Below are 26,384 nucleotides of genomic sequence, written 5' to 3' on the forward strand. Positions count from 1 at the left end.
CCAGGCCCCGCCCCCTCCAACTCTCCCCTCCCTCTCTCTCCCTCTGCGGTTCCCGCAGACCCGGGCTGCGGCGACGTCCGGAGACCCCGAGCCGCGGCGCCCGGTGGGTCTGTGGCGGGCGGGGAGCGGGGCCCGGGCGGGGTGGGCGAGCTGCGGGGGACGGGCTGGGGTCGCTGGGGGAGGCTCGGGGCCCGAGGGTGCGGGCTCCTCTCGCGGGGACCCTTCCCCACCGCGTCCCCACCAGGTCCCCGTCTCCCTCGGCCTTGCTGGAACGGTCAGCAGGCGTGGGGTGCCCACCCTAAGACCCAACGTCCGGGGCAGGCGGCTTCGAGGGTGGGAGGCGGGGTGCGCCGGGGTCCGGGGGTGAGGGGTGGTCTGAGGCTGGCTCTGCGCGCGGGGAGGGGGGGAGGCGCCAGGTCCCTAGAGGAGGCTGCGCACCCAGAATTAATGGAGGGGCCTCGAACGTTCCCCAGAGCCCACTAGAGTCCCTGGAGCTCCTGTAGGGATGCGAATGCCACAGGTGGGGGGTGGGGTGAGGCGCGGCCTCAGGATGCGAGACCCCCACCTCCCGCGCCGCAGTCAGCCGTAGTGGGTGGAGTTCGCCCGCGCTGCGCACTTGGAAAGCCTCGGGGCCCTGGAGGCTGCAGGCCCCCCACCCACGCGCCGCCTGCCAGACGAGGGAGCCCCCGTGGACCCCGCTACTCCTCGCGCTGCTGTCCTTAAATTCCTTGGCGAGGGAGAAAGAAGAAACAGATTATCCCGGGAGGAGAGACGTGGGGTCTAATTAGCGTTTAGGTCCCTCACGGAGAAACCGTTCATCCCGTTCTTTCTGTCGAGGGGCCTTGGAAAGAAAGCAGCTGGCGTTTGGGCAGGTGGGATTCAGGGAGGGTAGCGAGCAGGGGACTGGATGGGGGACTGCATCTTTTGTCGAGGCTCCCTCTGCGCTGGTTGTTGGGTTCCTTCGAGGCCCGCAAAGGGCAGATTTAATCCATCTGGTTCGGATCCCCTGGGGGGAGGCCCGTGTGCCCCTCCTGACTGCCCTGGACCCTGCCCTGTTGCTGGATTCTCCCAAGCCTAGACCCTGACTGCAGCTGTGTCATCCCCATGCCCACCCCAGGCATGCCCTCTCCTGTGAAGGCGTTGGGGCAGGCCAGGCCCTCGGGTGCCAATATGGCCCCACAGGCCCGCTGCTGCTCCCCTGCGGCCCTGCAGAGGCGGCTGCCCATCCTGGCCTGGCTGCCGGACTATTCCGTGTCATGGCTGAAGATGGACGCCATCGCCGGGCTCTCCGTCGGGCTCACGGTCATCCCGCAGGCACTGGCCTACGCCGAGGTGGCTGCCCTCCCGCCCGAGGTGAGACGTCTGCCCCCGCTGCCGCCCCGCTCCAGCCTCAGCACCGTCCCGGGAGCCGAGCAGAAATGCGTAGCGTCCCCTCCAGACAGGCAGGGCACCAGAACCCCGGCCCCGTGGGGCCCCCCAGAAGGCTTGGCCTGCAGTCTGCAGCATGTGACCGCCTTGGGGCAGACACACGCCCCTGTAACCGCTCTTGCCACACTCGTCACACGCAGGCACTGGACCAGTAGTGCTGGGTTGCCCGAGGGGCCCGGCAGCATGACTCACGAGAACGTTTTCTTAGACTCCTAGACTGAGATAAGGGCTCAGGCCTTTGTACTCCTGTGGGCACCCCGCTGGGAAGCAGGTGGAAAAGAGGCCCCCGGTCACTGTAGGTCCCCAACCGTGGCTAACGGCGTGAGTGCTTTACCCCGCCTGTGCGCCGGAGTCCCCGCAGGACACGACGGCCACCCGCCACAGATCCTGCGCTTAGACACCTGCCCACGGGACACCGTGGGCATGCTGTGTGCCTCCTTGATGCTCAGTGCTGTCTCCCCACCAGTACGGCCTCTACTCTGCCTTCATGGGATGCTTCGTGTATTTCTTCCTGGGCACCTCCCGGGACGTGACCCTGGGCCCGACGGCCATCATGTCCCTCCTGGTCTCCTTCTACACTTTCCACGAGCCTGCCTACGCCGTGCTGCTGGCCTTTCTGTCTGGCTGCATCCAGTTAGCCATGGGCTTCCTGCGCTTGGGTAGGACTCTCGGGCCTTCCTGTCACGGGATACCCAGGCCCCTGCGTCCCGGGGATGCCCTGGCCCTCAGCCAAAATTTCCTTCTTTGCGTCCCAAGGGCTCTTCGTGTGTGTGTGTGTGTGTGTGTGTGTGTGTGTGTGTGTGTGTGTGAGTGAGGGGGCCCTCTCAGCCCTCTCCTATTCTACTTGGAGAAGGGCTCCGGGTCCCAGACCCTAGCCTCCCTTCTCCACTGTCCAAACTAGTCCAGACGGGGCATGTGGTCCTTAGCCTTGTTCCACCCGGACCGCCTGTCCCAGCCCACATCTAGCCACGTCCTCTGGGACTGGGCAGAGCTGGGACCAGCTTAGTGTTCTCTCTCGGCTGGCCAGGCTTCTTGCTGGACTTCATCTCCTGCCCTGTCATCAAAGGTTTCACGTCCGCTGCCACCGTCACCATTGGCTTCGGGCAGATCAAGGTAGGCGCACTAGTTGGCTCCCGGGCACCTCGTGGGTAGTGGGACAGGGGCTGGGGTCGATATGTGCGGGCCAGTTGATGGCTTGCTGTTCTGGAGCTCAGAGCACAGGGGCTCCAGCGCATCTCCATCGGTCCCGTGAGCCCCTGGGGAAGATGCTGAGTGACGGTTGGACCGTGCAAGAGGTAACGTGGGCGACTGGTAACGACAGTCTAGAGTTTTCTTTTTCTAAATTTCTGTTGACCGTTTTTCTTTGATTTTATTTTTAAAAATTTATTTGGACGCACGTGTATACATTTTTAAAGTTTGTTTTTGAGGGAGCGAGAGAGGGAGAGAATGAGCAGGGGAGGGACAGAGAGAGGGAGAGAGAGGGTCCCAAGCAGGATGCTAAGCAGGCTCTGAGCTGTCCTGCGTAGAGCCTGAAGCGGGGATCAAACTCACAAACTGAGATCATGATCTGAGCCAAGATAGATGTCAGTTGACCCAGCCACCCAGGCATCTCTGTATACTTTTTTTGGGAGAGAGAGAGAGAGTGCGTGTGCGCCCCTGCACCTTGGGGCTGGGGAGGAGCCGAGGAAGAGGGAGGGACAGAATCCCAAGCAGGCTCCACGCTCAATGCGTGAGCCTGACTTGAGGCTAACCCCAAGACCCTGGGATCACGACCTGAGCCGAAATCAAGAGTCGGACGCTTACCCAACTGACCCTCCCAGACGCCCCTTTGGTGCTTTTCGGATGCCATGCTTCTTTATAATTCTGTGAAACACAACCGTAAGAAGCACCAGAACCAATCACCATCCGTTATTTGAGGACTTTATTTGCTGCCCTTTCACTGGGTTTTAAGTTCCCGAAGGGCGTGTTTTCTTTAGGACTGCGGTTCGTTGCCTGGCCCTGAGCTTTGTAAAAAGGAAGTGAGTGCTCAGTGGGGTGCCCGGAGTAGAACTGAGCCAGGGTGTGGGAATGAAGGCCCGCCCCCGCCTGTGTGTCACCTCTCCGAGGCGCGGATCCCATGGCCAGGCTCTGCTCCCGGCTGGCCCAGCGCGTCTCCCCGATGGTGGTGGAGCGGGAGAGTCCGGGACGCGAGGGCGTATGAGCCAGAGCTGACCCTGTTTGTGCTGTTGCTACGTGCCAGACGCTGGGCCAAACCCTCCCTCGTGTTTGATTCTCAGGCTGCTCCTGGGAGGCAGGTCTGTGGTTATCTGCACCAGAGAGGAGACGCTGCTCAGGAAGGTGTGGGTGGGCACGGTTTATGTATTCTGTGCACACGTGTGTCAGGGTGAGCTCGGCAAGTGCCGCTCCTTGGGACAGTGTGTCCTTTATTCTGGAAACACTGTGCTTCTCTTTCAGCATCAGGATTGTTCTTTTATGGGACTGTAATACAGAGAGGGCAGCTTTTTTTTTTTTTTTTTTAGTAGTTTATTTATCCTAAGAGAGGGAGGGATTCTCAAGCAGGCTCTGAGCTGTCCGCATGGAGCCCAATGTGGGGCTTGAATTCACGAACCGTGAGGTCGTGATCTAAGCCGAAGTCGGACGCTGAACTGACTGAGCCCTCCAGGCTCCTCTATAGGGGACCGCTTCTTAATGCACTCTTACTTGGCAATCCCAGGTCCCCCAAATCTTTAACGCCTTGACCAGGTTACGACAGCCATTTGAGAGCCCTAAGCTGGGGGCGGGGGGAGGGTCAGGAGGGGGGGTCCTCCTGACCTGCCCTGGCTGGGAGCTCCTTGGGCCCCAGGATCCATGTGTCTCCACCCCAGTGTCTGTCCCATCTGGGGCTGTGTGCAGGTTTGGGGATCCTTGCAGCCTGACCATTCTGGGGGTCGGGGCATAAGCCTTCTCGCTAATGTTCCCCACCTGGTCTCAAGTGGCTAAAGAACTAAAACGCAGGGTAGACCCCTTCTCCCCTCCGAGGACCCTGCCCTCCTGGGTCCCCCAGCATCCTTCCCAGGAGGCCCTCGGAGCCCCCAGTGGCTCTGCCTTTGGCTCCACCTGGCTGTACTTCTGGTAGGAGGGGGGCCTGGCTGGTGGGCCTCCGGGTGAGGGTTGTGGCCTCGGGCCAGTGGCAGGAGGTAGGGATGGGGCGCTCGGTGTGAGGGACGGGACGGAGCCAAGGGCAGTGGGGCCTGCAGGGCGGGGTGGGGTGGGCCGGCAGCGACCCCAGACCCTTGACCAGGGCGCACGAAGAGGTCTCCTTGCTTTGAGATCACCCGGACTGGTTTTCCTCACAAGGGAGAATTATTCACCAAGACGTGTCCTTGATCTCTTTCGCCCAAGGATCACGAGCCCCTGCCCCTGGGGGCTTTGGGAATGGGCAGAGGGTCCCCAGAGAGCCTTGGGATGTGCCCCCAGCAAGGGCCCTTGGACTCTGGGTTTACAATGTACTGAGATGCTGCAGGGGAGGGTTTCAGGCCTCACTTTGAGAAGGTTGTCTGATCTGAATCTCTGTTTGAACAGAACCTCCTGGGACTGCAGGGTATCCCCAGACAGTTTTTCCTGCAAGTGTATCACACCTTCCGCAACATCGGAGAGACCAGGTACCTCATGGCCGTGTGGTCCTGCCCGTGTAGGGAAGCCCTTCCTCCCGGAACCCCTCTCCCAGGCCCCACCCCCGGGGGGAACTTATTCCCGACCTCTGGGGCCTGTCCCTTCGAACAGGTCCCAGAGCAGCACCAGCGTCACAGGGGAGCTGGTTAGGAATGCAGACTCGCGGCCATGCGCGGACCTGCTCAAGCAGCCAGCGTTCAGCGGGGGCCCCGGGGGGTCAGTGTGCGCACTGCAGTTTGAGAAGCTCTGTGCGGGACGACCTGAGAGCCGGTCCCGTCCTGTGGCCCTGCACAGAGCCTTGGGTGGTAGGAGTGGGAGGGCCCCCCGCAGAGGAAGGGCAGCGGTCTCTCCAGAGGTTTGTGGTTCAGTGAGAACGCAGGCCACGGGGCAGGCAGACAATGTGGATGTGCCCGAGGGACGGGCGGCAGGCAGCGGGTCATGGGGCTTCTTCAGTCGAAGGGCCTCCCCCAGAGAGCAGCCAGGGTAACGAGACCGATAGGAGAGGATCCCAGATGAGCCGGGAGTCTGGACGTGTCCCTGGCCGGAGGAGCAGTTACCTGGGGGTAGCTGCCCGGTGGGGCCGGTGCTGAGGCCTGGAGGGAGAGGGGGAGACCTGTGACCGACTGTCCTCTCTCCCCTTCGTCTGCAGTGAGGCTCCTCGGGGCTGAACCCACTGGAAGCCAGGGGCTCCCTGGCCCGGGTCATGCGGCCTGTGGGGGTCATCCTCCTGGGGGGTGGGTGGGAGGGGGCAGGAGAATTGGAGACTGACTGGTCAGAGAGCATAAGAGGCAGTCAGATCTCCCTAGGCAGTTCTTCCTGCAGGTGAACTTCCTGGAACAGTCCAGGCCTCTGCAGCCCATAGAGCTACGTGACTCAAAACGTGAGCTAGTGGCCCCAGTGCCACTGGGATTCGGGCCTCGGCTCCCAGGCCTGCGCTGGCCTGTGTGGTCACTGAACAAAACGTCGAAATAGAGCAGGGAAGCACTTTGCTTAGCAGACAGCGAGAAGAGCAACCGAGAGAGGGGGCTTCCCCGCAGAAGGGGCAACCGAGGGGCAGAGGTGTGTGCCCTGGGCCGGCCTGGGCGTGACCGGTGTCTGTCCACAGGGTGGGCGATGCCGTGCTGGGGCTGGTCTGCATGGTGCTGCTGTTGGTGCTGAAGCTGATGCGGAACCACGTGCCCCCCGTCCACCCTGAGATGCCCCCCGGCGTGCGGCTCAGCCACGCGCTGGTCTGGACGGCCACAACAGGTGAGGGGTGTTCCGGCCGAGGAAGTTGTGCAGCCGTCCTGCACACCCAGGGTGAGGGGTGCCCCGTGTCCCCCCCCCCCCAGCCCCGGAGTCCCACCCCGAGGGATTTTCCTGTCTCTGGTCTGGATGTGACTCAAGAGCTGGTTGCATGATGGGGCTCGTGTTCCGGGAAGAGGTGTCACCCCCACTTAAGCAGCCAGCACAGCCCAGGCAAGACGCGAGGGGCGGGACGCAAGGTGAACCAGTAGGTGACGCGTGTGGGCCCTGCACGTCGCCATACGCCTGTCCTGCCGTCTTGGTTTGCCATGGCATCACGTGTTCACGCCCTCCCCACAGTCACTCGAGCCCGTGCTGTTTCCCAGGCGGGAGCGTCAGGGGCCGTGGCTGGGGTAGGGTGTATTCACCCCAGTCACCCAGAGGAGCCGGGTTCACCAATGGTTCTCGCTCTGTCCTAGCTCGCAACGCGCTGGTGGTCTCCTTTGCCGCCCTGGTCGCGTACTCCTTCGAGGTGACTGGATACCAGCCTTTTGTTCTAACCGGACAGACGGCCGAGGGGCTCCCTCCCGTCCGCCTTCCGCCCTTCTCGGTGACCACGGCCAACAGAACAGTTTCCTTCACCGAGATGGTACAGGTGGGTAGAGGCGGGGAGCCAGGCCTCTGGGCTGAGCTGCGGCAGCCTCTGGCCTGGTTCTGTCTGCGCCCTGATGCATCCGCTTCGTAACAAGGAGCTCTGAGCCCCGTTGGGACCCCTGAGTCCTCAGGGCGGAGCGCCTCTGGGTGCAGGGACGGGCACGAAAGAGTTCCAGATGGGGCACGACCTCAAAGGACACCGCCTTTATTTTCCTGCCCTGAGCCCAGAGGAGCGTCTCACGTCACGGGCGCTGGCAAAGCAGGGGTTCGCTCCGTGTCCTGCTCCGTGCACGTGCCACACGGAGTTGCCTCTTTGCGCGTGTGAGCTCACGGCCCCGCGGCCGAAGGACGGGTCACTGCCCGGCCAGACCCCTGCTCTCCTTCCTCAGAGGGTCACTCACTGTCCCTGTCTCCTCCCTCAGGACATGGGGGCTGGGCTGGCCGTGGTGCCCCTGATGGGTCTCCTGGAGAGCATCGCGGTGGCCAAGTCCTTTGGTAAGGTGCCCGCCATCCGTGCCTCCCTGGTGCTGTCCGGGAGCCTGACTAGCTTGCCTGCTCTTTTCCTTTCTGTTCTCTGCTTTGATTTTTCACAGCTTGTGTTTTTATCCAAGTAGTACATGTTCGTCTTTAAACAAAAATTTGTGGTGAAAGTGGATTTAACAATGAAAAACCTCACCCGGTGGTGGCTGCTAACGTCTGGGAGCCTGCTCTCCAGAAAAAGAAGGGCTTGCCATTTCCCCTTTGCGTTTTCTTTGACGGAAACGTTCCCCCCACCCACGTGGCTCCCAGCAGAACAGAGTTTGAAGTTCCCATCTTGGGATGACATTGCGGCAGCCACGCCCCCATGCGATGGCCACGCCCCCAGGCGGTAGCCACGCCCCCACGTGCACATGCTGTGAAATGAGCTTGTCTTAGGAAAACGTAGGTAGGCAAAGGAGGAGTTTTTGGTTTTTTTAGAAGGAGTTTTAAGTATATCTTTATTTTTAATATAACTTGACGGGAAGTTTTCACATAATAGATAGTAACGGCTATGTTTGATGACAGGTTCCCACAATTCCTAAAAGTTTAACAACGTCAGGTGCCTGGGTGGCTCAGTCGGTTGAGTGCCTGACTCTTGATTTCCGCTCAGGTCATGATCTCACGGTCGTGGGATCGGGCCCTGTGTTGGGTTCCTCACTCAGCATGAAGCCTGCTTAAGATTCTCTTTCTGTCTCTTCCTCCTCTCCCTCTGCCCCTCTCCCTGCTCAGGCTCCCTGGCTCTCTAAAAAAGTAAATAAATAAAAACCATTTAAAGAAAAAATTTTAACAATGTGCTCCTTCAGTCGGCTGAGCACACCTGGCCTGTCCCCTCCTTGCCCCCAGGGAGGCCCGGAGACCTCAATCTACTTAAATATCTATTGTCCTCATTCCTCCCTCTGGGCTGAGGCTGCTTCATCCTTCTCGCGTCCCCTCCCTTTGGTCTGCTGGACGTCCAGCTTTGTGTTGTCTTTGTGGGTGGCATTTTCATTTCGTTTTATGACGGTTAGGCTCTCACCCTGGGGTTTAGGGTGACCCTAAAGATGAAACCCAGGAAAGGTGCCCGTGTCGCTCTGTCTCCATAGATCGGCTCTGGTTATGCCAGGATTTCGTTTCCTCGTGCGAACTGCCAGCAGCCTGACCCTTCTGTCCTTCCGAAGAGAGTCTCGAACACTCTCTTCCAAATGCCAGTGGCTGCTCGAGGTCATGTTCCGATCAAATCTTTCTTGTACAGCTCTTGATTTCCTGATTATCTTTTTCTGGCAGGGGAGATTTGGGGGCATTTTGGAGTCTACATCTTAAAGAGTTTATGCCTCTCGCCTCACTTTAAAACTTGGTTTTCTGGGGCGCCTGGGTGGCTCAGTCGGTTAAGCATCCGACTTCGGCTCAGGTCAGGATCTCAGGGTTCTTGAGTTGGAGCCCCCGTGTCGGGCTCTGTGCTGACAGCTCAGAGCCTGGAACCTGCTCTGGATTCTGTGTCTCCCTCTCTCTGCCCTTCCCCTGCTTGTTCTCTCCCTGTTTTCCTTTGAAGTCAGTTGCTCTCCTGTCCTAACTTGTAAGCTTGTCATCCTCCGAATCGGGGGCTTGGAGAATCCTTGCTGCTGCCCATGGCCTGAGAGTGGCTGTTACATTTTTAAGCGTTTGAAAAAAATTTCTAAACAAGTTTAGGATTTCCTGACACACGAAAAGCACGCGAAGTTCATAATCTCAGTATTCGTGTAGCAGAAAGGTGTTACTGGAACGCGGTCCTGCTCACGTGATCGCGGGTTTCCACGGCTGCTACTTCTGGCTGTGACACGCACGGAGTCGTCGTGACAGAGTGTGGCCGGCAGAGCCTAAAATGTTCCCAGCTGGCCCTTCACAGAAACGCGTGCCAGCCGCTGCCTGGGATTCACGGCCGCCGCGTGTCCCCCCACCCCCACCCCGTGCCTGCCGGCCCGTCTGTCTGAATGGCCTTGTCTGTGCCTTCCGGGTCCTCCCCACTCGTGATCAGACAGGTTTTCGTTTCAGACTTCGCCCTTCTCGTGAGAGCAGCACACGTCGTCATAGGACACGCGGGAGGTGCAGACGCGTACAAAGAAGCCGCTCTCGCCACCCCAGTTGTTCGCTGCTCACGTTTTCCCGTCCATCTTTCTGCCCTTTCTTGGGAGACACGCGTACACGCTTGAGCGTATTTGTTCGCATACATGCATGTGTTTTTTTTGCGTGTTTACATGCTTACGTTTGCATCACGTAGACATTGCCGTGGGTGGAAGTTGATAATCTGTTTTTTGTCTGACGGACGTTTTCTCAGCGAGGCCGTGTATCTAGTGACTGTTCTTATTCTCTCTCCGTAGCTTCCCAGAATAATTACCACGTTGACGCCAACCAGGAGCTGCTGGCCATCGGTAAGACCCCAGCGGCGGTCTCACTTGGGCTGCTCAGACCGTGGTGATGCGTGTGGCGAGGTACGAGGAGCAGAGGTGGCCGCGAGTCGGGCCCGTCCCCAGATGGTCCCGTGCATACTCACGTGGCGTAGGCGGCTGACCTCTGGTGTCGCTGTGACTGGAGCTTATTGAGCACTTGCTGTATACCAGACCCGGAGGTCTGTAGCTCTGCTCCGGGTCAAGGAATGCCAGGAATGTTCCACATTGGGGTCAGATCGCTGAGGAACGTGGGCTCCGGGTGAGCCTGCTGATGTCCGGGACCCCGTCTGTCCTCGCCCCCTCCCCGTCACCCCCCTGCAGGCCGGGCAGGCAGGTCAGCGAAGACTCGGGTAGGCCCCACTATTGGGTGGGTCTATGCCAGGTGTCCTGGCTTTTTGTTTAGTTTCCACAAATCTGGCCTCTCTGGGGATTCTTTTTTTTTTTTTTTTTTTTTAACGTTTATTTATTTTTGAGACAGAGAGAGACAGAGCATGAACGGGGGAGGGGCAGAGAGAGAGGGAGACACAGAATCGGAAACAGGCTCCAGGCTCCGAGCCATCAGCCCAGAGCCCGACACGGGGCTCAAACTCACGGACCGCGAGATCGTGACCTGGCTGAAGTCGGACGCTTAACCGACTGAGCCACCCAGGCGCCCCTCTGGGGATTCGTTTTGAGGGCACGACCCGCATCTTAAATTGAGTTCTCACGACTGTTTTTCATTTGTGGACACCAGGCTCTTCTGCCTTTGCTTCCTGCCGCTTGTGAGGTAGGCAGCGGTCTGACCCGGCGGTGCCAGCAGGTGTCTTCCCCGGGGAGTCCACAGGAGCCCCCCACCCCCGCCCCCCGCCCTGCTGCTTCCCTGCATGGCGGCGTTTTGGGCTCGAGCCACTGAGTTTCCTGACAGCACAGGGCATGGGGCCCCAGGATGGGTCACAGAGACTTTGGGGGGCTCCTCTCTGAGCTCGTGGCGGACGGGCGCCGCAGAACGCCCACACCACGCGGTCAGGTCTCTGACCAGAGTCTCGGGCCATCGCGAAGAGTCAGGGTGACCGTGTGTGGTCAGCACACGGCCTCTGCTACCTCCAGCGATGTGTGGCCCTGCTCTTGGGGCACGTGCTGGGCTGTGGGACCCAGGAGGGCCTGGTTCTGAGCGGGCCCCACCCTGAGCTGTCTCAAGAGCGGGTACCTGAACCTGTGAGCCCATTGTGGCGTTATGGACCATGCGGGACCGTGGTCTTTGGGAAGGCCCTGGGCGAGCCACATGCTGGCAGGGCCCCCCGTGATAAACGTGGGCTAATTAGTTATCTCCGTTCGTAGGTCCCGGCCAGGGTCTCAGGTGTGGGTGAGTCAGCGTCACGGGAGTGGGGCACTTACTAGCCGTGACCTTGTGTACGAGCTGGTCGTCTCATGACAGGAGCGTGGGTTTGAAGAAGGAGGGGGATAGCTGACCTCCGGGCTGGTGGGCCTTCTGGGCCCTGTTACACATGGAAAAAGGCATGTTTAGTTCAGCGGGGCAAGTCTGGGGCCAGAGTTACTTTAAAGTTAGGGTCAACCCCAGTGAACTCGGCAAAGATCATGATTTGTGTTTCTTCCCTGTGACAGACACCTGGATGCTCGTAGCACACCCCTGGGTGATTCCTCCCACCTTCCCTCTTCCTGTTTCCTTCCTGGTCTCCGGCCTCCGTTTCATCATCATGTCCCATGTGTTTGTATCATTTTATGTCCCGCTCCCCCCGGATAAACCTCTTGCTTCCGTTTCCTCCCCAGGCCTGACCAACGTGCTGGGCTCCCTCGTGTCCTCCTACCCGGTCACAGGCAGCTTTGGGCGGTGAGTGACCACGTCCTTCTCTGTGCCTTGGGCGGGGGAGGTCCCAGCCCAGGCCAGAGGGTCCACATGCAGCTCGAAGAGCCTGCTGGGCCCCTGCCCACATCTCGATGCTCCTCTGTTCTCCTCCGGGGCAGAAGTCTGCCCGTGGTGGCCGCACCGCTCCATCAGCGGCATCCGTGGGAGGCAGGACCTGGGCTCACTCTGCTGCCCTTCACCATCTCACCTGTTTCTCTGGTCGCCGGTGCCGCGGTTTACTCCTAACACGTCCCCAGCACACGGCAGGGCTCCCGCATCTCCTGCCAGAGCGCATTCCGGAAGGGGACGGGAAGCATCGTGCTCCGTGTGGAGAAACGGGTGTGGGTTACGCACAGCCTCCACACGTGCTGGCACCAGCCCCCCCCCCCCCCCGGAAGGCCAGAGGGCAGGGCAGAGAGTGACCTTGCTGGGGGTGGAGAAGTGGGGGCATTGGCCAGCAGCACCTGTGTCCCCAGAACCGCTGGCCCGACCCCGTCTGAGTACTGGACCTCCGCAACACCCCCAAACCCCCGCGTCCGAGGGGCCGCAGGGCCCACTCCGTGTCCTCGCCTGCAAACAGGAGTCACAACGGGCCCGCTTCAGAGTTACCGGAGGTTGAACGAGAGCGCATAGAATGAAGCCAGCAGCCTGCGGGCACTGGGCTGGTTTGTGAAATAAACCCTCCGTGTTTCCTCAGTCTAACCTTCCACCAGCTCTTGTAGCGTGACCTGTCCATCAAGGTCGCAGGTCTTGTGCCCCCGTCCGGTGCAGTACCTTGCGTATAACGGGTACCAGAAAAATCAGTGAGTGTTTGAGGAATGAAGTTTCTGCCCAGCTCTGGAAAAGCGGAAGACGACTTAGGCTCTCTGTGGACACGTACAGACGGACTGGCATATCCAGAGGGCATGCAGGCGGGCACAGGTCACCATCAGGGTGATCGGGAGCCGAAACCGGGTTCTCCCTTTGTGGTGCTCGCGGTGGCAGAGGAAAATGTGGGCCGGGGTCGAGTTCTTGGGCAGAGAAGGCTCTTCCTGGGTTGCGGGACCGGATGCAGTTTTCCAAACAGGCGACGGGGAAAAGGGAAGTCGAAAACAGCCAAGTTGACTTCCAGTCCCCTGGGAGGAGCCTCACCGTCAGCCCGTGGCGGTTGTCTCTCCAGGCCTTTCTGTCCACGTGTGCGCGTGCATGTGGGAGACGAGTGTGTGGTGAGAGGGACGTCCCCCACTCGGTAGCGTCAGCAGCATGTCTGCGTATCCGTGAACACAGTGACATTTTTGCTAGCCTGCCGTGACAAAATGCCACAGCTGGGGACAGGCAGGGTTGGCTGCTCCTCAGTGTCCCCGCTTAGGTGCCAGTGTCCGCGGGGCCCCGACGTCCCCTTCCAGGCGCTCCGGTCCCAGGGGCCAGCCTCCCCTGCCGGTCCAGGGCCCCTCAGCCACCAGGGGCGTCTGTGTTTCCTTCCAGGACGGCTGTGAACGCGCAGTCGGGGGTGTGCACCCCAGCAGGGGGCCTGGTGACAGGTGAGCAACCCCCCCCCCAAGCCCGGAGCGCATGCGGGGCGGGGCTGGTGGTCACCCATGACGCCCTGCGCCCCCACCCCGCAGGAGTGCTGGTGCTGCTGTCGCTGGACTACCTGACCTCGCTGTTCTACTATATCCCCAAGTCCGCCCTGGCCGCCATCATCATCATGGCCGTGGCTCCGCTGTTCGACGCTGGGATCTTCGGGACGCTCTGGCGCGTGAAGAGTACGTGTGTGCTCGCCGGTCACGCGCACGTATCCTGGATCCTCCCCCCACCGTCTTCCGGGACCCACGGGGCACGGTTGCGGCCGGGGGTTACCGTCGTCCCGGGAGGTGGCCCTGCTGGCCGTGGGTCAGGAGGGCGAAGGGTGCCCCAGACCCGCTCCGTGCAGTGCGGAGTGAGTCTGCAGCCCGCGGGCACCCCTGCTGCCCTCCCCCCGCCCCTGCTCCCCCTTCTCTCTCCTCCATCCTTCCTCCTCTCCCCCTCCTCGCCTCCCCTCCGTCCTTCCTTCTCCTCTCTCTTCTTCCCCTCCCCCCTCCTTCTCCCCCTCCTCCCCTCCCTCCTTCCCCTTCTCCTCTCCCCTCCATCCCTCATTCTCCTCTCCCCTCCTCCCCTCTCCTTCATCCTTCCTTCTCCTCCTCCTCCCCTTCCCCCTCATTTCCTCATGGATTCTCCCCTCCATCCCTTCTTCTCCCTCCTCCCCTTCCCTCTTCCCCTCCCTTTCATCTCTCCTCCCCTCCCCTCCATCCCTCCTTCTCCCCTCCTCCCTTCCCCTCCTCTCTTCCCCTTCATCCCTTCTCCCCTCTCCTCTATCCCTCCTTCTCCCCTCCTCCCCTCCCCTCATCCCTCCTCCCCTCCCCTTCATTCCTCCTCCCCTCCCCTCCATCCCTCCTTCTCCTCCTCTCTTCTTCCCCTCCCCCTCCTCCCCTTCCCCCTCATTCCCTCATCTATTTTCCCCTCCCCTCCATCCCTCCTTCCCCCCTCCTCCCCTCCCCTCCTTCCTTTTCTCCTCTCCCCTCCATCTCTTCTTCTCCCCTCCTCCCCTCCCCTCCCCTCCATTTCTCCTTCTCCTCCTCTCTTTTTCCCCTTCCCCTTCCCCCTCCTCCTCCTCCCCTCCCTCCTTCCCCTTCTCCTCTCCCCTCCATCCTTCCTTCTCCCCTCCCCTCCTTCCCTCCCCTTCATCCTTCCTTCTCCTCCTCCTCCCCTTCCCCCTCATTTCCTCATGGATTCTCCCCTCCATCCCTTCTTCTCCCTCCTCCCCTTCCCTCTTTCCCTCCATCCCTTCTCCCCTCCCCTTCATCCCTCCTTCTCCCCTCCTCCCTTCCCCTTCTCTCTTCTCCTTCATCCCTTCTCCCCTCTCCTCTATTCCTCCTTCTCCCCTCCTCCCCTCCCCTCATCCCTCCTCCCCTCCCCTCCATCCCTCCTTCTTCTCCCCTCTTCTTCCCCTCCCCCTCCTCCCCTTCCCCCTCATTCCCTCATCTATTTTCCCCTCCCCTCCATCCCTCCTTCTTCTGTCTCTTCTTCTCCTTCCTGCTCCTTCTCCCCCTTCTCCCCTCCCCTCCTTCCTCTTCTCCTCTCCCCTCCATCCCTGCTTCTCCCCTCCTCCCCCCCCTCCATTTCTCCTTCTCCTCCTCTCTTTTTCCCCTTCCCCTCCCCCTCCTCCCCTTCCCCCTCATTCCCTCATCTATCTTCCCTTCTTCTCTATCCCTCCTTCTTTCCCCTGCTTCTCTCTCCTACCCCCTTTCCCCTTCATCCCTCCTTTCTCTTCTCTTCCTCCCCTTGTTCCTCCTTTTCTTACCCCTCCTCCCTCCTCTCCACCCCTCCTTTTCCTCCTCTGTTCCCCTTTCTCTCCCCCTCCTTCCGTCCCTCCTCCCCCTTTCTCCCCTCCCCCCCTCCCCTTTCCCAGCCTCAAGCCTGGCCTGGCTGGGGAGAGATGAGAGGCCTCAGGGTGACCCCAGCGGCCCGACTCCTCTCGGGACTCCTGGAGCCCGCAGTGCCTTTGACGGAACTCCTGTTCACGTGTTTGTTTCACTGGCAGAAGCAGTGGAGGGATTTACGGGGCTTCCCCGGGTCCTCCCGTCTGCCCCCGAGAGGCATCGGTGATTTCTTCACGTGCCACACGTGCCAGCTCCCTGCTGTGTCGCTGCCGCCCTCTTTGGGACAGCCCTGAGACGCGTGGGCGCCTGGGGGCGCCTGCGTGGGCCTGGCAGGTGCTCTCCGCCCCCACGGAAGCCCAGGGAGGATGGGGCCTCCCCCGAGTGACACATGTCAGAGTCGAATCCTAGGCTGACCCCCGAGCCCTCCCGCCTGCCCCAGGACCCTTCCTCCCGTGGCTCAGAGGAGTCACGCGTGTTGCCCAAGGACCCCCCGGGTCCCTTCCTCAGGCCCCCGACAGGTGCCCACGGTTGACCTCCTCTCTGAGGGCAGGGGCCCTGGGCCTGGCTGTCAGGTCTTAGTGGCCCCTCAGCCAGGCAGGGAGGGCTTTCTTGCCCCTGACACGTCTCGGCCAGCGTGGCCGTGGCCCGTGTCAGCCCCTGAGGCCCCAGACGGAGGTCTCTCTGGGGCTCGGGCTCGCTGGAGCCCAGCTTATCCTGAGGGGGCCACCCCTCAGTTGGACTCCTCTCTTCCAGGGCTGGACCTGCTGCCCCTCTGCGTGACGTTCCTGCTCTGCTTCTGGGAGGTCCAGTACGGCATCCTGGCCGGGACCCTGGTGTCCGCTCTGATCCTCCTGCACTCTGTGGCCAGACCCAAGATGCAGGTACCGGCCCGTCTGTTCTCCCCGAGCCAGGGGTCTGCTGGCCTCAGGGGGCCTGGTGGGGTGACGCGTGCCCTGGGCGGTACCCCTCGGCTCAACTGTCGCACGCCTCTTCGGTGCGACTCTGGCCCGTGGCACCACCCAGTGACCGTTCACGCAGTGGACGGGTGTCAGCCTCCTGCCGTGGACCACAGAGCTCTCCCGCTGCACGTGAGGCTGCGGGTAGGCGTGAGGGCCCGTCAGCTGTGCTCCCCCCGCTCTGTTCTGTCGGCCTGGGTTGGGGCCTCCTGCTGGAGGGGCCACCCTCTCGGAACTGCCAGGTCGGACTTGCCTGTAGGACCCACCGGCTGTCCCCTGCTCTGTCCCCAGGTGTCGGAGGGGCCGGTGCTGGTCCTGCAGCCGGCCAGCGGTCTGCACTTCCCGGCCATCGAGTCCCTCCGGGAGGCGATACTGAGTCGGACTCTGGAAGGTGCGTGGGCTGGGGCCCCCCGACTCCCTGCCACCTTCTCTGTACCCCCGTCTGCTCCCGCGGGACCCTGAGTCCCTGTCCTCAGCCGCCAGGGAGCTCACCCACTCAGGCCCAGGAGGTCTCAGGGCGTCTTGGGGACATCCGGTGGGTGCCTGCCGTCTGCACACAGCAGGAGGGGCTGTTTCCCAACGTTTGTTCCTAAAGACCGTCCTTGGTTCCCGGGAGTTGGTGTTCGGGGAAGAAAAGGGGCCCGTTCCTCCTCTGAAGGGGGTCGCTGCTGCTGTCTCCAGACGGCTGTGATCACAGGTCCTGCAGACCCCACCCCCACCCTCCCTGCTGGGGCCGGAGCCCTCCGTGGCCTCCCTCTGGCCCCTGACCCGCCGGCCCCTGTCTCCGCAGCGTCCCCCCCGCGCTGCGCGGTGCTGGACTGTACCCACGTCTGCAGCATTGACTACACCGTGGTGCTGGGGCTCGGGGACCTCCTGGGAGACTTCCACAGGCACGGTGTCACCCTCGCCTTCGTCGGCCTGCAGGTGGGTGTCGCGACGGGCGGCCCTTTTCGCCCTCAGACCTGCCCGTGAGGTCGGCGTTGTTCCCGTCCCCTCGTGAGGACAAGGGCACCGCGGCCCCATGAGGCTGAGTAAGCCGCCCAAAGTCACACGGCGAGGACGGTGGCCCCTGCTCCCTGACCCGGGCACCTGGCTCCGAAGCCTGCTGACAACGGTCACGTTCCTCGTCCTGTCTGCAGAGAGCTCGTTTTTGTGTCCTCCTTAGAGCGTCAACTTCTAAATACTCCTCTTCTAGCGTAGCCAGGAGGCCCAGTTTCTTCCCTCCGTTTCCCTGAGTAGAGGTGGAGTTGTAACTACTTGGACGCTCTGGGGGAAGCAGTGACCTGGCCGGTGGCCCTGGACCCGCGGGCCCGCCCCAGACCGCGCGTGCCCACGTGTTGAGACAGGAACATCCCTGCCCGGAATTAAAGTCTGCCTGCCCCGCAGGTTCCCGTTCTCCGTGCCCTGCTGTCCGCTGACCTGAAGGGTGTGCAATACTTCTCCACACTGGAAGAGGCAGGTGGGTACGGCGGGGTCATCTGAGAGCGAGCCACGTCAGCCGCGCGTGCCCGTGGCCCCCAGGATCGGGGTGGCAGAACGGCAAGACAGAAACTCTGGAATCGGAGGGTCGGGCGCACAGGTCCAGGAGTAGGGAGCGTGGGCACAGTGGGTGAGGCAGAGGCCACAGAATCGGGGGGCCCTCTTGTTCTGGGGGCTTATTTGGGGGGATGTTTTTATTTAAGGTGCAGTATAGGTTCAGCGAACGCACAGATCTTAAGTGTGCAGCTCGAGTTCTGACAGGTGGGTACAGCCAGGTGTCCGCAGTTGAGATGGAACGTTTCCATCATTCCAGAAGGTCTCCTCAGCCCCTCTTCATGACCCCCCGCCAGGGTCAGCCGCTGTTCTGATTTCCTCCACCGTAGGTCAGCTTTGCCTGTTGTAGAACTTGACTTAAAGGGGATCGCAAAGGTTCTTTTCGTGTCCGATTTCTTCGGCTCAGCGTGGTGTCTGAGATCCATCCACGTTGTTGCTGGAAACGGCCGACCCACAGGAGACAGAGGGACAGCTGCGGCCCGGCCCTGCCAGGGGACCGCCCGGCACTGAGGAAGGGTTATCGGGGCGTGGAAAGCAATGAGGCTCTGATCAGGGACGTAGCTGGAAGCCTGCCTGGGGTTGGGGGTGCCGGCCGGGGGAACCCCAGCTCCCTGTGCACCAGGACCCCGAAGTGCCAGCCTCGAATCCCATTCTGTGAAGCGAACCTTCCTCGCTTCGGCTTTTTTAGTGCTTGCAAACCTTGTGTCTTCTGCAGAGAAATACTTGAGTCAGGAACCGGGGACCCAGCCCTACAACATCAGCGAGGATTCTGTTCCGGAACACAAGGTCGCCCTGTTGAAGGCCTGATTGGGGCACCGACGGGCACCTGATGCTCGGGGCGTCTCGAGGAAGGTTCCTGATGCCGCGATTCTGGATGCCACCCGATAAACACGCTGAGCTGAGGGCTCTGAGCCGGTGACCCTGGAAGGAGGAGGGAAAACCACACACCAGGATCCACAGGTGGGACTCTCACTGTCTTTATTTGGGGTGACTGAATATTTATCTCATTCTGATTCCTGGGCACGCACGTTTTTCTGAGGAGTGGTTTGAAGACAGCCTTCTAGAATGACGGACCATGTGAGAAAGAAGGGACGGGATTTCCACCCGGTCCAGGGGAGGGGTCTCCCCGCCCCAGCACCTTCCTGGTTACAGGGGACGTTGGGAGTGGGCAGCTCGGAGGTGGGTTCGAGCCTTGGTGGCGGCATCCGTATTTGTCGTCGGGGAGAAAGCCAAGGTGTGTCAAATGATTTCAAAGTGTCTTGCTAAAAATAATTTTGTTGTCGTCGTTTTTTTAAATTAAAAATGTAGCAGCTTTGGTGTTTTTGTAAAAATTGGAAACGCTTCTTGTAAAAGGTGCAGGAGACCGTCTCCCGCATCCACTTTGGCGGTAGTGCAGACCCCATCCCCGCGGCGTGCGTACGGGTCCGTACGTCAGCGTGTGGGTGCGTGCGTTTACGGTCGTGCGCGGGCGGGGTCCTCTCATACGTGGTGCTCTGTGACCCGTACCTTTGTGCAGTCCTTGCTGTGAATGACGCGTTGTGATAATAAACAGAACCGTGATTTGCCGTGGCCCTGTCGTATTTTATTCTGTGTATGTGTCACAACGGACTCCTGAGCCTCTACACGTGGCCTCTGCCTGTCCCGCCTGTGCACGCACCTTTCCACCCCCGCTGTCACAGCCGAGGAAGCCTGTGCTCCCGGAACTTCTTAGAGAAAGGACTCACTGTGCAGATAGACCCCCTGGAGCTCACCGGTGGTCCCACCAAGACACATTCTGGCCCAGCGGCCTGGGCCCCGGTCTTGCGATGTTTCTCCCTCCAGGCCCCGAGCGCACCCCGTCCCTGAATCTGCGTTTCCTTTCCTCGAGGAGCCTCTCCATCTGCACAGATGAGCATGTCCTCGAGCCCTGTCTGCCTGGCCGCCGCTGCCCAGGGCCCTGGGGGACAGCAGTCCAGTTGTCCCCAGCCCACACACCAAGCACACCCCTTCTTGAACCAGGAGACTGGCCGCCCATCTGCTCTGGCGGGCCCTACCCGCCTGTGAGCCTGGAGGGCGGCTTCCCAGAATCCTCTTCCGGGGTGCAGATGCAGGGATGGGCATCGCAGCCCGGTTGGCAGTTGTAGAGAATGAAGGCCAGCTAAGCGTCTCCTTTTGGGAATGTCGTGACCGCGAAGCACATGAGCTGCAGGGCTGTGTGGCTGAGGGACGAGGCACCCCCGCGCCCCTGCACACGGGTGTTGTTGAAGGGAGAGTTGCAGAACGACCTTCATCTCAAGAGACCATTTGCGGGGGCGCCTGGGGAGCTTGGTCGCTTGAGCATCTGACTCTCGATCTCAGCTCAGGTCACGATGTCACAGTTCGTGAGTTCGAGCCCCGCATCAGGCTCTGGGCTGTCAGCGTGGATCTTGCTTGGGACTCTCTCTCTCCCTCTCTCCCTGCCCCTCCCCGCCTCGTGTGTGTGCACGCACACATGTGGTCTTCTCTGCCTGTTAAGATCGAAAAACTTAAGTTAAACGATGGTATTTTAATTTTATATCAGAACGAAGTTACAAATTTACTGAGTTTAAAATTCCTAACTTATTTACGAGCTTATTAAATTTATAATTGATTTCTAATTAGAGCTTACATTAAATAAAAGAGAAAGGACTGGTCTGGTCAACTGCATGGAAAGAGTTGGGAATTTGGTGCCAAGATGTGGGGCCCCACCATCCCTCGCCAGCAGGTAAGCCCCCTCGGGGCCTTGGCCTACGCGCCGGGGCCCATGGGACCGTGTCCACGACAGCACTGGCTGGAGTGCTGCCTTCAGCAGGCTGACAAGGTCACGGCGCCACCAACACCGTGGCGGTTAGGCACGGGACCTAACTGTGGGTTGGATTAGTGGATTGGTGGATTGGACCTAACCGTGGATTAGGTGGATTGGCAGCACGGGACTCCCGGTGCCCCAAGCGCTTGACTTTATTGGGAAAGAGGATCATTACGGGTGTAAAGAGCTGAGACGAGTCCATACTGGATCAGGATGGCCCTAACCCGTTTGCTCAGGGCTTAGGAAGTGAGCTTGGGTGCGGACGCGCCCCCAGGGAGAAGCAGCTGGCAGAAGTCGGGTGATGCTTCTATAAGCGGAGGAGCAGCACAGACGGTCAGCTTGCCGCAGGGAACGCATTTCGCCTCCGCCTCGGAAGGAAGCAGGCCTGCTGGCCCCCGGATCCTGGACTTGGGGGGCTCCGCCTGGGCCATGCTGCTTTGTTACAGCCGCCCTGACCGAGCAGCGAGATCTTCAGTGCTGGCTCCTACAAGTCTTTCCCCCCCCCACCCCCGCTTCCTGGCTGGCCGGAGGGCCCCTCCGTGCCACCCAGCCATGGGTGCCCCGGGAAGCCACAACCTGAGAATGGCAGAGAGCGGGTCACCCGCGGAGCACACGCCCACTGGTGCCGCCCGCCTGTCACAGCAGCTCGGAGCCCTGGAGACGTAGGACCGCACCATCGAGGGAAGTACAACCTGTGCCACAGACGTGAGCCACGCGTGCCGTTTTAACACTGCCAGTGGCCCTGCCGAACGAGCAAAAGGTAACGGGTGAAATTAACGTATTATCATCCGAAATGCTACCCTTTCCACCTGTGATCTACACGCGATTCACCGGCGAGACTCTTGACGTGAGTTTTCTCGTACGAGATCCTCGAGGCCCCACGCAGATTGTACGCTCACGGCACGTCCCCGTTCACACGAGCCACGCTTTGAGCTTTGTGCCCCGTGTGTCGTGTGGCTGCCGTGTCAGAGAACCCAGGTTTGAGACGTCCGCGTCCCAGGCGGTCAGGAGGCCCCCGCTGTCCGGAGCTCCTAGCTCATGTGTTTGCCTCCGCCCCCGGAGGTCGTTGGAAGAAACCGAAACAGTGGCAACGGAGGAGGCGGCGTGGCGTGGCCGGCTTGCAGAGAGCTGTTCTGAGGCCAGGTCCCGATTTCTCGCCGCGTGACGTTGGGGAAAATTGTCTGAAGTCTCCGAGATGTCATTTCCACGCCCCCCACAGGACCGCTGCAGGGATTTAATTGAAGAGCAGGGTGAAGGCCTGGCGTGCGTCACGCACGCCAGTAGCCGCTGCTGCTCAGGACCAGACCTCCTGGTGTTATTTCGTGTCCTGTTCTCCCCTCCCCGCCACAAACCGAACGCCTTCCTTGATAAGCACGTCTGAGGGGCAGTCCCCGACAGGAGGCACAGGAGACGGTTTGCGGCAGGACTCTGGATGGGGGGGTGGGAGGGCAGAGGGGAGGGCGGGAGGGAAGCGTGTGGGCCCAGGCTCCCGCCCCGGGGGAAGTGAGTCGGGGCGGGTCCCCTGTGTCTGCTGCCTCAGGCCTCCTCTGTGGTCTGAAGCCACCGTGGAACAGGGTCTCCAGGGCCACCAGGCTCAGTGGTCAAGTCCCTGCAGGCCCCACGCCCAGCGAGGCCTCCCCGTGGGTCAGGGTGCTCTGCTTGCTAACGTGGGGAGCGGCGGGTGTCCCCGTTAGTGGGGCAGGGACTCCCTCTTCACTAGAAAGTCTGCCCGGAGCTAGGCTTCCCTGGGCGGACAGCAAGCCTTTTTCTGACTGAAATGTGATTATCCGTATAAAATCTCTTCTGGGGCGCCTTGGGGGTTCAGTCGGCTCAGCGTCCGACTTCAACTCAGGTCATGATCTCAGCATTCCTGGTTCCCGAGTTCGAGCCCGCGTCGGGCTCTGTGCTGACAGCTTGGGAGCCCGGAGCCTGCTTCGGATTCTGTGTCTCCCCCTCTCCCTGCCCCTCCCCTGCTCGTGCTCTGTGTCTCTCTCTCTCAAAAATAAATGTTAAAAAATAATAAAATTTAAAAAATAAAAATTAAATCTCTCTGTGTAGATCTGGCAGAGAGAGAGGGAGACACAGAATCCAAAGCAGGCTCCAGGCTCCAGGCTGTCAGCACAGAGCCCAACGCGGGGCTCGAACCCCTGAACCGTGAGATCATGACCTGAGCTGAAGTCGGATGCCCAACCGACTGAGCCACCCAGGCGCCCCTAAAATAATTTTAATCCTGTGGAAGGACCCACGTTTATTATCCAAACCACAGGAACCTTTGGCTGTGCCAGATGGCTGCATCCTTGCAGAGGAGTTTGGGCAAAGCCCACGGAGCTGGTTCCTGTAATAGGTTGAATTGTGTCCCCTGAAAAGAGTTAATTCTTGACCCTAGATGCCTGTGACTGTGACCTTATTTGGAAACAGGGTCTCTGAGGACATAATTAGGGGTGTTGAGATGAGGTCATACTGGGTTAGGGTGGCCCTAAATCTGATGGCTGGCGTCCTTCGAGGGGATGGGGACGCATGCGAGGAGAATGCTGTCCAGGAGCCACCAAGTCACTCGGTCACCTTCTTCTCAATTCTGTGGCCCCTGCCCCCTAAACAAACAGGGAACCATCGCCTTTCCCTGAGGGCCACTCTTCTTGTCTGTTCAGGGCCTGCAGCCCACGTCTGGGGCTCAGAATGGAGGATGTTTCTGGCCCCCACTGTTTCAACCTGGGGGCCTTCTGACACCAGGGTAGTTTTTACTGCATGGGGTCAAGAGCACGATCCCTAGTCAAGAATATCGAGGCCCAGAAAACTGGCTCCCGGCAGCCGAACCCCACCCGACCGACCTGCACCCCAGAGCCTGTCAACGAGCAGCTTAACGACCGGGTCTGTCACTCAGATAGACGTGTGTCTTTCCACGGGGAAAACCAGAGCTGAAGATGCGATCTGAAGGCAGGCGGGTTGTTAGACACAATCAAAGCCGGGAAGTACAGGGCCCCTCGCTCGGCACGGTTTTCATTCGCACAGCCCTGGGATAAGTGAGAGCGTTTTGTTCAGCCCTGCCTGCTCACACAAGCTGCGCTTTCAGATGGCTGGAGGCTCCGATCCGGACCAGGGCCACAGGCAGGACCGTGGGCAGTGGCAGAACCGCTTCTCCTCATAAGGCCCCCTTGTTCTCGGCCCCTCCCTGCCGCTTCCCGCACTTACTCTCCCTGCAAAGTGTGCCGCCCGCCCCCTGCTGGCTGCCCTGTAGCAGGAGAACATCCTTCCTGCCGGTGAGCCCGCGACTATCCATCCACGCAGGGGAGAAACAAGACTGGCTGACAAAGGGTGTTTGGGTCCGACTGAATCCATGCCACAGACTCTGGTGGTTGCAACATCAAGGCCAAAGACATTTCAAATGATCCAACGTCCACGGGATCTGGAAGATCTAAGCCGGGTTTGGCCAGGTTAGACCACGTGGCCGAGTCAACGGGGTCCTCGGCTGAGGTCCTGCAACTGACCGTGGGCAGAAGGACCAGACAGGCTTTCCCCCAGCAGATCTCCCACGGGGAGGAGTCAGGCTCTTTGTAAAGGCTGGGCCAAGAGGAGAGTCGAGCCTGCGGGGTCTACCTCACCCTGTGTTTAAGGACAAAGCTGACACCTTTCCTCACCCCCTCCCTCCTTCATCCCAGGATCCCACCCTGCTCCTGCGCCCGGCAGTCAGTCTCTGTTCCTGGCTTGTATTTTGTTATTTTCTGTTTGAATTTTTTAACGTTTATTTATTTTTGAGACAGAGAGAGGCAGAGCATGAACGGGGGAGGGTCAGAGAGAGAGGGAGACACAGAATCGGAAGCAGGCTCCAGGCTCTGGGCCATCATCAGCCCAGAGCCCGACGCGGGGCTTGAACTCACGGACCGCGAGATCGTGACCTGAGCTGAAGTCGGACGCTTAACCGACTGAGCCACCCAGGCGCCCCAATTGAATTTTAATGGTATTAGGTCATACTACATTTACACGTTATGTTATACTCTATTTTATCGTGTGCGTATTTTAACGTCTACGTTTGTTACATCAGTACAGATGAGGGAAGGTCAGGGGTCTTTTCTGTGGGCATCAGCTGGGCTCCTAACACCTGGCTTTTCCATGCCTTCTTTGCTCTGTCTTTATTTGGTGTTCCCTGTGGGTTTTGACTTGGTTCTTTGGGGGGCTCACCGTCCCTATGGTGCAGGTGTCCTGTTGACAGGGACACTTGCTGTCAGCTTCTCAGCACCTAGAGGCAGGAGTGTCCAAAGCCCCTACTTTCTTTGGAACACCTGGTGGCTTGTATCCGCACGTGTCCGAACAGGGTGTCCGGGCCGACCGTGCCACGTACTGACGTCTCAGTAGAGTCACAGCAAAATCTAAGCCTGGGACACACCATCAGCTGCTCCCTGAACCCAAACCCTAAGCTAGTCCTGCACCCTAACATGCGCCCTCAGGCTAGCCCCCCAGGGAGGTCACTGAACTGGTGTGGGTCCGGCCCCTGATACCTCCCGGGACCCAACCCTAGTCCGAGTCATGGCTCTGGCCCTCAGGGGGCCCACCTCCTAGGTCTGAGAACGGATTGCTGGCCCATTGACAATGACCGGGTCAGGTGTGTGTCCTCAGCCATTTGACTTGCCCAGGACGGGCATCCTGAGCCTGCCAGGCTGCCGGCAGTGCCTGCTGTGTGGGCCCTTCAATGACTCCCTGGTACTGTGGGCAGGCTCAAGGTTCTGGTGCACATGCTGGTGGGGCCCATGAGCCATCGCTGCCCCTCAGGAAGGCTGCCACTGGCCAGCGGGGCCGGCTTGTTACTGGCCTGGAAGAGGGTCTGGGTTTTGCTCTGCCTGCATGGCCCCAAATCTAACAGGGTAGGGCTGGGCTCTCCCTTTGCTCGCCGGAGGAGTCCCAGCACGGAGCGTCTTTGGGCACCAGGAGCCTTCCCCGGATTCTGACCAAGCCCCCTCGCCTCCTCGGTGCAGTCAGCCACCCTCCCACTACAGGCTTTGTGCACCCCCCTCCCCTCCGCCCCGCATCCAGCCTGCCCAGCCTGGCACCCCTGCCTGGAGCCCCTTTCTTTCAGGACAAGCTCTCTCTCTCCTGCGCCCCGTACGAGGTCAGCACAAGGTCAAAGGCCACAGCACTGGACACGGCCTGGATCCTGCCCAGATCCAGATGAGCTGACGAGACAGCGGGGGTGGCTGGTAGGGAGTCGGGGTTGGTAGCTTCCAGCACACGTGAGACCGTCTTCGGCAACCTGTGCCAAGCACCCCGAGCACTGCCTGAGCTCGGACGGTGATGCTGGGATCCAGTGCAGAAGCCAGTCCTGCAAGGGGGGAAGGGGGCGCATCGCAGGAGGGGGACCCCAAGACCTGAGCTTGTGGTCCCAGTCGAGAGGAAGGACGGTGTGACTGGGGAGGGCGGGAACCCGGGCCTTTTGAATTTGATAATCAGCCTAAGCGGAGATTGTAGCGGCACAGGTTCCCGGGAGGGGACAGTGAGGAATCAGTGATACTCCTGGAACGCCAGCGTTTACTGTATTATTACCGTCAAAAAGAGATTCTCCAACAGCTCTAGGATGCCAGACTCGGAACTCACAGAGGAGGAAACAGGGTTGGAGGCGTTCGCGTGCAGACGCAGGTTGGGGGGCCCTCTCGGTTATCAGTGACCATCGAAGGGCTGGGCGCCGGCTGCGAAGTCTCTACTGCCATCTGTGGTCACTTAATCGGCCCAAGGCCCCAATGCCCCTTGCACCGAGTGACCCGCCTGGCGTCCTCTGTGCCCCTCCGGGGACCGCCGCTGGCGCCACGGGGAGGTGGGCACTGTCCAGGGTGCTGTGCGCCGGGGCTGGAGGCTGCTGGGGGAGACCCGGGTGCGGACCCCTGCGGGGCTACACCCGGGGCTCGGCGAGCCCCGCCCCGCGTGCAGCGGCAGGCGGCGCCTTCCCCTTGGCCGGGCGCCGGGTCCACTGGGGGGCGCCATAGGAGG

General features: G+C 60.6%; 1 protein-coding gene across 2 annotated transcripts; it reads left to right on the forward strand.

The window, feature by feature from the left end:
• Positions 1 to 19,177, forward strand: SLC26A11 (solute carrier family 26 member 11). 2 transcript variants are annotated; one of them, XM_003997294.6, is made up of 17 exons: positions 1 to 103; positions 1,118 to 1,353; positions 1,895 to 2,087; positions 2,456 to 2,541; positions 4,990 to 5,069; positions 6,185 to 6,327; positions 6,783 to 6,958; positions 7,380 to 7,452; positions 9,810 to 9,860; positions 11,646 to 11,706; positions 13,186 to 13,241; positions 13,326 to 13,466; positions 15,873 to 16,000; positions 16,367 to 16,466; positions 16,866 to 16,999; positions 17,462 to 17,534; positions 18,324 to 19,177. In XM_003997294.6, the coding sequence occupies exons 2-17, from the start codon at positions 1,120 to 1,122 to the stop codon at positions 18,413 to 18,415; spliced, it is 1,821 nt and encodes a 606-aa protein (XP_003997343.6). In that variant the 5' UTR covers positions 1 to 103; positions 1,118 to 1,119; the 3' UTR covers positions 18,416 to 19,177. The 2 variants fall into 2 exon arrangements, with proteins under 2 accessions (XP_003997343.6, XP_044899953.1); XM_045044018.1 differs by lacking the exon at positions 1 to 103 and having other exon boundaries at positions 431 to 1,353.
• Positions 19,178 to 26,384: the final 7,207 nt, after the last annotated feature.

The sequence above is a fragment of the Felis catus genome, chromosome E1, assembly GCF_018350175.1.
Source record: "Felis catus isolate Fca126 chromosome E1, F.catus_Fca126_mat1.0, whole genome shotgun sequence".
Taxonomy (NCBI): domain Eukaryota; kingdom Metazoa; phylum Chordata; class Mammalia; order Carnivora; family Felidae; genus Felis; species Felis catus.

What these genes read in the sequence shown, in the direction of transcription:
- SLC26A11 (XM_045044018.1), top strand. Translation starts at nt 1,105, where the DNA reads ATGCCCACCCCAGGCATGCCCTCTCCTGTGAAGGCGTTGGGGCAGGCC. An exon ending in TCGCCTTCGTCGGCCTGCAG is followed by an intron (nt 17,000 to 17,461) that starts GTGGGTGTCGCG and finishes CCTGCCCCGCAG; the next exon opens with GTTCCCGTTCTCCGTGCCCT. An exon ending in CTCCACACTGGAAGAGGCAG is followed by an intron (nt 17,535 to 18,323) that starts GTGGGTACGGCG and finishes TGTCTTCTGCAG; the next exon opens with AGAAATACTTGAGTCAGGAA.